We start from the raw sequence: 13,328 nt of genomic DNA, 5'->3' as shown, positions 1-13,328 counted from the left end.
ATATTTTTTGAATGCTTTTGGAATTGCCTTCAGAATCCATTTTATATTCTCTAAAATGTTGTTTATAGAGGTAAATAGTATTTTGGTCTCATCACAGGTGCTATCTTAAGACTAGCTAATTGAAAGAACTACTTTTGCAAATTCAAGCATGTTGTTTCCACTTTCATGCTGTAAATCCTCCCTTGCTTCCTGGATGGAGTTACGCAAAAGTTTGTGTTAATACTAGCTAACTGTATTTTATAAATATTTAATTACCCATGTGCATTTTATATATCTGCTTTTGTTAATAAGTATTTTATTCTCATCTTGTAACCTGGGGAAGGATTGAATAAATTTTGAACAATGGAATAATCTGAGTTGAATCTAATATTGATAATACAAACACACACACATAGTCATAAAATTATTTTAAAATTCAAAGGTGAAAATAAGTCATTGTTTCTATGTATGTTTCTATGTTTCTAAGTCTATTCCTAAATATCCTAAGAGAATTCTGTTCATGGAAATAATAACCTTTTGATAACTTTTTAAAATTTTAACTGGAAGTTTTTCAAACACATACAATGATTAAAGAGACTGTTGAACTTGGTTTTCTTTTTAAGGAAAAAGAACGGTTGAAGCAAGAAAAACGTGATGAGAAAAGATTAAATAAAGAACGTAAACTAGAGCAAAGAAGATTAGAATTAGAAATGGCAAAGGAACTAAAGAAGCCTAATGAAGATATGTGCTTAGCAGACCAAAAGGTAATTTATCATGTGAAACATTTCATTAATAACTTTAATTTTTCCTGTGTCTCACCTGATTCCTTTGCCAGAGTTGCCATTACAAAAGCCTTTCATTTTTAACCAGAGCAGTGGGTTTCCAAGTCAAGGTCTGTCTGCCTTTCCTGGACGGCCACCAATAAACCTCTTTAGAGCTCCTATGCCAATAATAACACTATTTAATACATAAGTGGAGCACTGTAAACCTTTTTAAATTGAAGTAGAAATACTGAGGAAATCTGCAAAGATGAATTAGAGAAGTGGATAGAATTTCTATATGTCATTTGTTCCTCCCAGGCATTTGGGTACAGAAAGCTCTAACTCCTCACCACACACCTGTAGGTATTTAAATAAGTGAAGGTTTATAATCGACAACTTCCTTCAGTGCTTTAGTGATTGTAGCTAACTTTTCTTGAGTATGTTTACTACATACCAGGCACTATGCTAAGTGCTTTCGATGAATTCTCTCATTTAATCCTCACCATAGTCCTGCGGAACTGGTATTTATGCCCATTTACAGATGGGAAAACTGAGACACAAAGAGGTTGAAGAACTTGCCCAGTATTACACTGCTAATAAGTGGCAACGTGGATTAAGTCTCCAGTCTGTTAAATTCCAGAGTCCATACTATTTATCATCTTGAAAGCCAAGAAGTATATCCAGCCAAAGTACTTCATATGTGTTTTCCCTTCCATCATGCTTCACAGATATGTAATGTGGCTAAAATACAGAAAAGTAGAAATTTGGAAAGAGCCAAATAATATTGGTATCTGGCATGATTTCATATACTGACAAGTAGAAATCTTTTATGTTTGACGCTAAGAAAATGGTATTTCTAGAAAATTATACTGATGCTGCATATTATCTCTATGATACTGTCTCAACGATATATTATTATACTTGATAAATAGCATCTATATTTACTTATAAGTTATATTTATCTGAAATACAAATAATGAGTGTGTCTTAATCTGTGTAAGCTCTTTTCTAAAGTACTTAAGGCAAACTTTTAATACTCCAGTGAGGATTTAATTATATTAATATTCTATTTAGTTACTTAGCATAAATGCTTTTAAATACAAATGAAAGTATAATGCTAGTTTTAGGCAATTGGATGTTTAAAATGTCCTAAGCCTAGAAAGGGCATATATGTTAGTTAACACACTTATTAAAGCCTCATAGTGAGTAAATACTTTTTAATCCTAAATGAGCTTTATTTCCTTGCATCTTTTATTTTTATTTAAATCCATATACACTGTATCAAATGTATGTTCATTTTAAGCCTTATTTTTGTTAGTTTTGTTCTATACATTTTTCGAGTCATATGGAAATGTCTGCATATGATAGGGTTCAGGAAGATCTCTGAATTAAATGGTTTTCAAACGGAACATAAAAGATTTGTATGATATCAGCTAATATCCATAGTTCTGTGTTACCATACAATATTGTAGGAAAAGTATTTGATTAGTTATTTCAGTAAGTAAAGAGTAGGAGAACATTTTTGAACAAGACAAATTCAGAGAAATAGAAATATTTACAAGTCACATTTCTTTCCACAAAATTTAAGATACAATTATTAAATCCCATTCGTGTAGAAAAAATATTTTTAATTTAGATTACCTATTTACTTAATTTTTTAAATGTTTATGACAACTAGTACTATAGCTCAGCCATTAAAATGTTAATATGTGAACATATTTGAGAAGGAGCAAAAGAGACAGCTTTCTAATTTTAAAACTGACTCTGTATTAATGTTTTGCTATGTACAGGAAACCTAAAGGCTGTTAGTTGCAGTATAACTGGGTTCTTGATAGGGTCATGGGTTCTGATCATGTTGACCTAGTAATTTGTCCACATTCATCAGCCAAAAATGCCACTGTGCCCAACCAAACAGCCCACAGATGCATACTGTTAGTTTCTGAGCTCCCCAAGTACTTTGTGATATAAATCGGTCTCCATCATTAAAAGAAATCAGTACTTTGCTAAGTATGTCCATGGCATGGTACTTTTGAAATGTTTCTTATGTTATCTAATTATTAGCTCCAGCCATATAAGCCAATTTTATCAATATGTAAATTAATTAAAATTAGCATTCTCTTTTAAAATAAGCTTAGATTTCTCTAAGTTCATGTTGGGTTCAACCAAAATTTATTGTTGATTACTTGCATTCGAGAGCTGTCTGTACTTAATACCATGGGGTTGTAGAAATGCCCCCAGGGAATTTATAATCCAGAGGGAAAATCACTACTGTGATGCAGGACAAAGAAAGACAGCAACTTCTTGTACTTCAGAAGATACAAAATCATGGCTCTAAAATTATTTATTATTTTGTTTTATGTGCAGCCTTTGCCAGAGTTGCCTCGTATTCCAGGACTTGTTCTCTCTGGAAGTACATTTTCAGACTGTCTCATGGTGGTGCAGTTCTTACGAAACTTTGGTAAAGTTTTGGGCTTTGATGTGAATATTGATGTTCCAAACCTGAGTGTTCTTCAAGAGGGATTACTAAATATAGGGGACAGCATGGGTGAAGTACAAGACTTGCTTGTGAGGCTCCTCTCAGCTGCTGTATGTGATCCAGGTCTAATTACAGGATACAAGGTAAAAAACATATCTATAAATTTTTTTGAATTTGAACTATCAATGCATTGTTAGCTGGCTTTTAGCATATTAGCAGAAGACTGCATAGACTGATCCAATTTTTTTCTATATGTCTGACCAAGTCAAATGTAGATCAGCTTCAGTTTGTACTTAAATTGGTACAAACCTAGAAAAACCTGGTTCATAAAGCCTAAGGAATATAGATCATTCCCAAATTACTATTTTCCTCTAGCTGTCAGCAAAGACCAAATTTAAAGAAATGCCCATATGATATTAGATTATTATTACCCATGTGATATTATGATTATGATGATGATTATTAACATAATTCATGAAGCAGTTAGAACTTACGTGTGCCTTCTGAAAGTATACTGTGTTCTCTCTGAATCACTGTGAATAACTGAGGCTAATCAAAGCATCTACAGACCAGCACATTAAGACTCTTAACGTAGATACCCAGTAAGTTCGAATTTATCTTAATTTCAACTAAGCTACACATTTTGGTCAGCTTTGCTGTAGATAATATTGTAGAGTGAGAAGCTTCCAGATGTATCTGTTAATTTCTCTTCCATCTCTCTATTCATTCACTATAGCAGGCAGTAGCACCCATGACATAGAGAGCCAGAGCACAGTAGTAGTGCTCTTGAAACTAGCCCCACCACTACTGGTAGTAGATAAAGCCTGGAAAAGCTTAGGATAGTCTCTATAGTCAAGGAAAGTGTGATAGACTATTTCTACCCATGAATTACATACTATTCTCCCTGCCTAACTTTTAACCAGGGGCTTGAAGAAGGAATAGAAGGATTACAAGTACTTAAAAACTTGACTATCATCTGTTGCCTATTTTTAACCTCCACTCCATCAAAAATATGAATAAAGTCCTTGCCAGTAATATCTAGATTATTTAATATCCATATTTTAAAATTGTATTATTTTTATGTCATGAATGGTTATGATCAATACTGATTAAAATGTCAAATTTTTATAGGCCAAAACAGCTCTTGGAGAACATTTGCTGAATGTTGGCGTGAATCGAGACAATGTTTCTGAGATTTTGCAGATTTTTATGGAAGCCCATTGTGGACAAACTGAACTTACTGAAAGCCTGAAAACCAAAGCTTTTCAGGCTCATACTCCAGCACAGAAAGCCTCAGTCTTGGCTTTCCTGATCAATGAACTGGCATGCAGTAAGAGTGTGGTGAGGTAAGCATATACCCAGACCTTTTTGGTGATTGTTTTCTGTTTTGAATTTGTCTAATCACAAAATAATACAAACTCCTTATAGAAAATTTTGAAGTAACAGACTACCACAAAAAAAAAAAAAAAAATTAAAATTGTACTTGATGGGGCGCCTGGGTGGCTCAGTGGGTTAAAGCCTCTGCCTTCGATCGGCTCAGGTCATGATCCCAAATCCTGGGATCGAGCCCCTTAAAAAAGATTTTAAAAATCTTTTAAAATTTGTACTTGATTTCACCATTCAGAGGTGACTACTGCTAATAATATTTTAATGTATTTCTTTGCCGTCTGTTGAAACAAAAATTTGGATTATACTGTATACAGTCTTTGTGACTTGCTTTATTTATACAATAGAGTACCAAAACTGAAAAATCCAGAATTTTTCTTTTTTTGACGTCTTTCAATGATAGATGACTACCTGATTTTCCTTAGTAGCCATTCCTAGAATTGGATAATTCTACTTTTTATTATATTATATACTAATGTAAGATTAATATTTTTAGTTTATTTATTAATTTGTACTTTTTTAAAAAATTAATCTCATTTAAGAGTCAAAGTAAGTTCTTTAGTATTTCAAGATTTGATGAACAAACCCATGTCCACCTTGTTCTTGTTATTTGTTATATTACAGATTTAAATATGTTACTTTTAACCCTTTGTAGGAAAAGGTTTGATTCAAATATTTTAGAGCTATGCATTTCTACCATTACTGGACATTTCAAGTTTTCTATATATCTCTAAGATATGATAATATATTAATATACTTTTCAGTTGTTTTGCTATTCATAAACAGTCATCATTTGTACTTACCAAAACTGCATCAATTTGCTTATTACCAAACTAATGTATTGCATAATGGATTAATTTATGTCTTCCAATTTTTGCATTGACAGTGAAATTGATAAGAACATTGATTATATGTCAAACTTGAGGCGAGATAAATGGGTAGTAGAAGGTAAACTTCGCAAGTAAGTCTTGTTTTATTAAAATCAGTTTACTGTTTTTCCTTTGTACAAGTTCCGCTATAAAGCATACAAATTGCAAACTTATTTTGTCTTAGAATTAGAAAAGTAAAGCTTAATAAGGATGAGATATGAAATTAATGAAACTCAGGGTCAGAATTTGCAGTGGACAAAAGTTATACTGAGATTTCATTGAACTCATATTCTTCAAACTTAGAAAACAGACCATTTATCTTCTTTATTTCAAAGAAGTCGAGTAATCACATTTTCTAAGATTGTTGTTGCTATCAGGTTACTTTTGTCATAAACAGAATCTGTTTGGAATTACCACCTTTTTTAATTGCTTTCTAATTAAAGTTTGCTTTTACAGAGGGTCTAACATATCCAAATGTATTCAGCATTAAAACTTAATTAGCTTCCTGCCAGGAAATACAATGCTGAAATTATTCAACTTCTATGTTAAGAGGATAATTTCTTTATGGTAATTTGCATTGAAATTTATTCAGTCTGGTAGTATAAGATCAGAAATCATCACTTGGCCATTGCTAGAGTTAATCTTTCCAGACTTCTAAGTTTTACTTTTTTAAATATGTTCTAATTCCAAAGAGGTATCCTAAATAATTCTTGAAAGTTAATACATTCTATAATTTCTGGAAACATGTTTGTTAAACTTCTTAATTCTAATTTTTATTATCATTGATTTATTCTTTATTGACAAAAATACCATAAGGTATTTTTGGTTAAAACTCATGTTGTGCTCTTTGAGGTGCCTGGGTGGCTCAATCAGTTAAACATCGGATTTTTGATTTCAGATCAGGTCATGATCTCAGGGTCATGAGATCAAGTCCTGGGTTGGGCTATGCGCTAGATATGGAGCCTGCTTGAGATTCTTTCTCCCTCTCCCTCTGCTTCCCCCACCCAATTTCACACTCCATCTCTCTCTCTCTCAAAAAAAAAAAAAAAAAAAAATCAAGGGGTGCCTGAGGGGCTCTGTCAGTTAAGCGACTGCCTTCAGGATCCTGCGATGGGCCTGCTTCTCCCCCTGCCCTCCCCCTGCTTGTGCTCTCTCTCTCTCTCAAATAAATAAATCTTTTTAAAAAATGTTATGCTTTCTAAAAAGTACAGAGAAAAGACTTTACCACATCATCATTCTTTTCACATTTAAAGGCTCAGAATCATTCATGCTAAGAAAACAGGCAAAAGAGACACTTCAGGTGGCATTGATCTTGGAGAAGAACAGCATCCATTGGGCACACCCACACCAGGACGCAAACGAAGAAGGAAGGGGGGAGACAGTGATTTTGATGATGATGACGATGATGATAGTGATGACCAAGCTGATGAAGATGATGAGGATGAAGAAGATAAAGAAGACAAAAAAGGAAAGAAGACTGATATCTGTGAAGATGAGGTAATCAAATTTAGGTTGATTTTAAACTTAACTGAGACTGCATAACATATTGGAAAATAATAGAGAATTTGGAGTCAGATGAATTTGTGTTTGAACTTCATTTGGACAATTATTTGCTTCAGATTCTTCATCTGAAAACTCATTGTTATTCACCTCCTAAAGTTTTTTTGTGATAATTAAGTAGATATTGAATATAATGCCTACCCATAGAAGGCACTTATACCGAATAAGAGAAATGAAGTTTTTCTTTTTATATAATAACTTGAGCATTCTCCAGAGAACTATGCAGAGTCTTAACTTCAGGTATTCTCTTTATTCTGGTAACATAATGTCTTACATTTGCATGGTCCTTCATGTCCTAAAAGTGTTGTCAGATTTAGTGAGATTGGTAGATTTTCTAAATACCAATTTATTATGTGCCTACCTTTGGGCACTTTTGAACAAAGATGAGTAAGGCACTGTGGAAGTCCCCTCTCAATTTACACTCTCACTGAGGAATATTTGAAATAAGAAAATGTAATGTGTTAAGTGTTCACTGATTTGATAGCAGTATTTACAATGTGCTAGGCAAGTACAAAGGAAGGGCATTTGACCTTTTTGAGTAATAAATTCTCACAAAGTCTTTCTGAACTCATTAGCTGAGCTAATTGGGCTAGTTGGGCTGCATGTTGACCTGGGGAAGAATCCACAGAAAAGTGTTCCAGGCAGAGAGAACAGCATGAGCGAGACATAGAAGCCTGAAACCACAATGTGCTTTAAGGGAATTAGTAGGTGCTCCAGTGTTACTGGAGAGCCTCATATCCAACACAGCTGTGTATTAGGGTTTTAGACTTCCTTGGTGATAGGAAGCTACTGAAGGATTTTAAGTAAGGTAATCACATGGTCAGACTTCAGTTTTAAGTGACTTACTATAGCAATTCTGCAGAAGATAGAAACAGATTTGGGTAGGGCAAGATCAGAGGTGGGAAGATCAGTCGGAGATAGTGCAATAGTTGAGATGAGTTGTGAGGCATCTGAAACTAGGCTAATGGTAGTTGGGATGAAGGAGGAAAGGATTCAATAAATAGTGGGAAGAATGAGTAGTATTTGAAGATGTGCTGTGTAGGTTGATGGATGGGTAGGATTGACTCCCAACTATCTGGCTTGGGAGACTGCATCTATTGTTGCCATTACTGAGACAGAGAAATCAGGAGGAGCAGATTAAATAGATGGTAGGGGAGGATTGGGGAGAAAACAGATAGTGGAAGATAGGAAATGACGGCAGCCTTATTTTAGAACTGTTGAGTTTGAAGTACCCATGCAGAAGTTCAGCAGTCAGTTGGATTTAAGAATCTGAAGCCTGAAGAAATTGTCAGTCTTGAAAATATAGATACAGAGGTTATTAACACGTACACGGGGGATTGATTTAGTGTATAAAGTAGTGGACTGAAGTCGGAACCCCAGGGAACACCGATATTTAAGAGCTCACAAGACTTTTTGCTGAAGAAGAAATTGAAAGGTAGGAGATTCCTGTAGTGGGTCAGGGGTCCCCAAGACCACCTCCAGAGTCAGTGACTCAGTAGGAGAACTCAGAGAATTCAGAATCTAGTTATAGTATGTCCATGAATTCTTATAGCAAAAAGAAACAAAGCACAAACCGAAAAGGCTTATGGGCCAAAATCCAGAGGAAACCAGGCTCAACCTTCTAAGAGTCTTTTCCTAGGGAGTGACACAGGATGAGCTTATTTCTTCCAGCAGTAAGTTGTGACATATGTGAAATGTTGTATACTAGGAGAGCCCATTAGAGACTTGGTGCCCAGAGTTTTAACTAGGGGAATGGTCACAAGGGCACCCCTTGCATAGCATGGGCCAAAATTCCAGACTCCCAGAAGAAAAGTATGAACGAACCACATTGATAGCACAATTTAGTGAGCCAGTCTTATCATAGTGAAGGAAATCCTTTAAAATCCAAGTTCCCAGACACCAAGGGCCAATCTTAAGAGCAAGGCTTTCAAACGATAGCAGTCAGTCCCACAATGTTAGCTCCTTTCTACTTGTGTAGTAATAAAAATCAAGAAAACACAAAACATTTCAAAAAGGAGACAATGATAGTATCAAGGCAGTAGGAATCTCGTGTAATGAGGACTGAAAGTGTTTGCTGAATTTGGCAATATGGACTCATTGGTAACCAGTGCCAGCACAGTTTCGTTAGAGGGGCAGGAGTGGAAGGCAGGCTATGAGTGAGAAAAATAAGAAGTGAGAAAGTGAAAATGACTGCTTTAAGCATGGTGCCTCAGAAGAAAGGGTAGTTAGTTCCTAGAAGTAGACGAAGACCAAGGATTTTTCAGCTGTGAAAGACATGAGGTGATTTTTGGGTGAAGGGAGTCAAAAAAATAAGAGAGGGGGGGTTGAAGATTAAAGAGACAAAGAGAATAATTAATGGTATAAGGTCCCTAAAGATTTTGGAGGGTATTCAATCAAGGTAGAGGGGCTAGCTTTGAAGAGTAGGCTACAGGGAAGAAGACAAGGGCATCGAGGGTTTTGTGTGTGTGTGTGTGTGTGTGTGTGTGTGTTTAATGCAAGCTACCATAAGCCACAGAAATAGACATGTATAAAAGGGAAATAAAGGTTGAAGTTCACTTTTTACCAGAAAAGAATGCTAAAGATACTTATAAGCCTGAAAAATGATACTCAAAAGACAATATACTGTCAGTCATTCCTCTGTCCTCAATTCCGGGAGTATTTACCTAAGGAAGTTGAGGGATAATTCTCTCCTTTTTTTTTTTAAATGTTTTTTAAAGATTGTATTTGTTCACTTGTCATAGAGAGAGAGTGCTCGGGCACAAGCAGGGGGAGTGGCAGGCAGAGGGAGAAGCAGGTTCCCTGCTGAGCAAGGAACCCAATAGGAGACTTGACCCCAGGACCACAGGATCATGACCTGAGCCAAAGGCAGACGACCAACCAACTAAACCACCTAGGCATCCCTCAAAAAAGAATTCTTTTCCTTTACTACATCAACTAAGTACTCCTGGATAAAAAAGGATAGAAGACTTAGAAGGATGAATTCATTGATAGAATGTATGAAAATAATACCTAATCAAAACCAGTGATAAATTACTGAATCTGGATAATGTGGAGGAACTTAACAAGGTCATGGTCATACAATTCTCTTAAGTGAAAATAGCATAAATGCAAAATGTTTTCATAAACTCTTTCCCATGTTATATTTTAAACCAAAATGATAAAAATTGCTAGAATGAGCTTTACTTCTTTTGAATATCAATCTGAAAAGGAGACTACATTGAGATTCCTTGCAAAAATTAATTATTTCATAATGTACTTTTGAAACCACTTGATCATATATTTTCATGCTGCGATAAATAATGTGAAGGCCATATAATTTGGATATCAGAATTGTAATTACTCAAACAAAAGATACCATTTATAACTGGTCTGCTTCATTTGGCAAGTGGAGCTGTCTCTGTAGCAGGAATTAAATCTTTCTGACCATATTAATAACCTTTTCATAGAATTAGGATCACTCTTCAGCACTTAATATTATAAATTGTTTTGAAGTATTAACTCATAAATTTTAAAACTCTCTATTGGGATTTTAATGTATTCTACTGGGTGGTTATCTTACTAAATTAGAGTTTATTTACAGAAATTATTTGTTTTGCCTGGCTCCTTTTTTTACGTGGAAAATTAACAAGCCATACATTTTTTTTCTTTAAGGGAGATTAAAAATCATTATTAATTATTTAAAAATCATTATTAATGTTTCTTAGACCAGATGTATTATTTAAAGTGGTACTCTTTTTTTTTATGAATGTTGAACTATAGAGTTAATTAGATTGTAGGGTTTCATTGATCAAAATTCTGGCAAATGTATATAGCTTGTTATTAATATGAGAAAACAGTTTAAAAGCTTTTAAAAATAAGAAGGCAAATTAGCATTTCCTTAAATGATTTGAGAGCTATTCTTCATAATGAAGAACTGGCAGCCACTTCTCAATTTCCTATTAAATAAAATTTTAACTATTTAATGAATCTAACTGGTAAGATAGGCACATTATTCCTCCAAAAATAGATTTGGCCTCTCAGTAGTTATACTTCTCAAAGGATTAATTGAAGAGACCGACATGATCTCTTTCAGTTAGAAAATACTGCCCTTGACTAAGTCATGGATAGCCCTTTGTCTCAAACATGATCCCATCTTCTCGCTTTTCATTCCTTTAACACATGGAGTCTCTCTAATGCTTAGATCTGTGTTGAAACTTTTGTGAGCGTTAACTTCACAACTAGGCATGTAAAGTTATGTGGGCAATTAAACTCCAGCATATACGGACATATAATTGCTCTTTCTATGGGATGATAAACCATGGAGAACCATAGCAGGGATTCTGTGTTCTTAATTTTGTTGTTGGCTTTCACTCTGGTCTTTCAGGTTCCTTCATATCTCTTAAAATTATAGGGACTATTAGCCAAAGCTCCTTTAGATAGAACTTTTGTTGACACTTTACTTCTTTTCCATCATAGGAAGAGTCTTAGAAAGGGCAGTTAGTTAATTTGGCTGATGCATAGCTACTTCCATGTCTTGTTTCAAGTATTTGTTGATTGAATTTTATTTTTACATAAGCAAATTATCAAACATTTATCCTTTGGTCAGAAGATCTGTTCAGAATCCTATAGATATGAATTATCTATTTGAGAGTCAAAATTTAAAGATTTTAGGATTTTTTTAACCCAAATAGAAATCATATTGTGATTAGCACAAAAAGTATGCCCAAAATGCTTTTGTAATTTGGTTCAGTAAATTTGGATAAGGAGTGGATAATGATAGATAACGGTGAAACTGTTGAGATTTTCCTTTCACCTCCTTTTATTGGGTCAATAATGGTACCGGTGTAGAAATAACTGTTCATAGTGGTTGATGGCAACATGGCTTTGTAAAAATGCTTATAGAAAGTGAACATCAAGGGTGCCTGGGTGGCTCAGTGGGTTAAAGCCTCTGCCTTTAGCTCAGGTCATGATCCCAGAGTCCTGGGATGGAGCCCTGCATCTGGCTGTCTACTCAGCAGGGAGCCTGCTTCCTCTTCTCTCTCTGCCTGCCTCTCTGCCTACTTGTGATCTCTGTCTGCCAAGTAAATAAATAAAATCTTTAAAAAAAAAAGTGAACATCAAAAATAAATTTCTGGGTTTTTTTTATCCTAAGTATACCTACATCTTCTTATTAAAGTATAATTTTCAGAAAGAAGGGAAGTAATTATATATATAATATATATATAATATATATATATATAATTATATATATAATTATATATATAATATATATATAATTACTTCCCTTCTCTCTCTATATATATACATATATATATAATTACTTCCCATATATATATATATATATATATACATATATATATATATATATATACCAGGAACTATGCTACTTGCTTTCAGATCTGTTCTTACTTAGTTCTCACAAAAATCCTATGTTACAGATAATATTATGACCAATTTATGGATAACAAAACAGTCTTAGAAGAGTTAAGTAATTTGCCTATATGAAAGTAGTGTAGCTGACATTCAAAGAAGCATATATACCTTCTATTACCTCATGATTTCCTTCTCAAATATAAAATTTGGGGCTAGTTTTCCTATATTTATTTTCTAAAATGAAAAAATTCATATAGCCACACACGTACTTTCCATTTATGAAATTAATACTGTATATAGTAGAGATTTTTTTTTCTTCTAAAAGCTCGTTGTTCAAAATATAACTTAACCTTCTTTGCTCTAAAAATGACTCTTTTGAATTAAAGTACCCGTATTCTAGCAGTTCCCAGATTGGAAGCTTTAACATCATAATTTGCTCTTTCCTTCCTCTCCCTCACCCTTCCCTCCTCAGATCCTGGACTTGTCAGGACTTAGCAGTTCTAATTATGTATTATCTCTTACATCCATTTGCTTTTCTTATTTCTATTTCTTTAACACCAGTGATGCCCACATTCTCCTTCCCTCTTGAATCACTGTAGGAATCTACTAACAAGATTTGCCAATTCTAGTTCTTTCCCTGCTCCAGGCCATCTTACAACTGTTACCAGATTAATCTTTGGAAAGCATAGTTCTGATGTTTAACCTCCCTCAAAGGATATCATTGTCCATTGTCAAGCATTCACAGATCTCGACAATTTAGCCCTCAACTCATCCATGCCTCATCTCCCGCATTATCTCTTAATGTACTTTTCAGGTCATAATATATCAAACTCTTCCTGGAATGCCCTGCCTTCTTTTCTCTCATTGATCAATTCCTAACCATTCTTCAACAGCTGACTAAAACACAACTTCTTAAAACAGAAACAATAATAGCGACAATAAAAA

General features: G+C 34.3%; 1 protein-coding gene across 12 annotated transcripts in view; it reads left to right on the top strand.

Moving 5' to 3' along the window:
* Window positions 1-13,328, top strand: part of BAZ2B (bromodomain adjacent to zinc finger domain 2B) — a 421,364-nt gene that overhangs the window by 363,493 nt on the left and 44,543 nt on the right. For all 12 annotated transcript variants that reach the window (XM_046018124.1, XM_046018127.1, XM_046018129.1 and 9 more), the window contains 5 exons: window positions 603-743; window positions 3,105-3,359; window positions 4,348-4,562; window positions 5,489-5,563; window positions 6,725-6,968. In XM_046018124.1, the coding sequence (XP_045874080.1) occupies window positions 603-743; window positions 3,105-3,359; window positions 4,348-4,562; window positions 5,489-5,563; window positions 6,725-6,968 (930 nt within the window). The remainder of the gene's footprint in view (window positions 1-602; window positions 744-3,104; window positions 3,360-4,347; window positions 4,563-5,488; window positions 5,564-6,724; window positions 6,969-13,328) is intronic.

The sequence above is a fragment of the Meles meles genome, chromosome 9, assembly GCF_922984935.1.
Source record: "Meles meles chromosome 9, mMelMel3.1 paternal haplotype, whole genome shotgun sequence".
Lineage (NCBI taxonomy): Eukaryota > Metazoa > Chordata > Mammalia > Carnivora > Mustelidae > Meles > Meles meles.
Note: the sequence above shows the minus strand (reverse complement) of the source record. Positions and strands in the feature narration are given on the sequence as shown.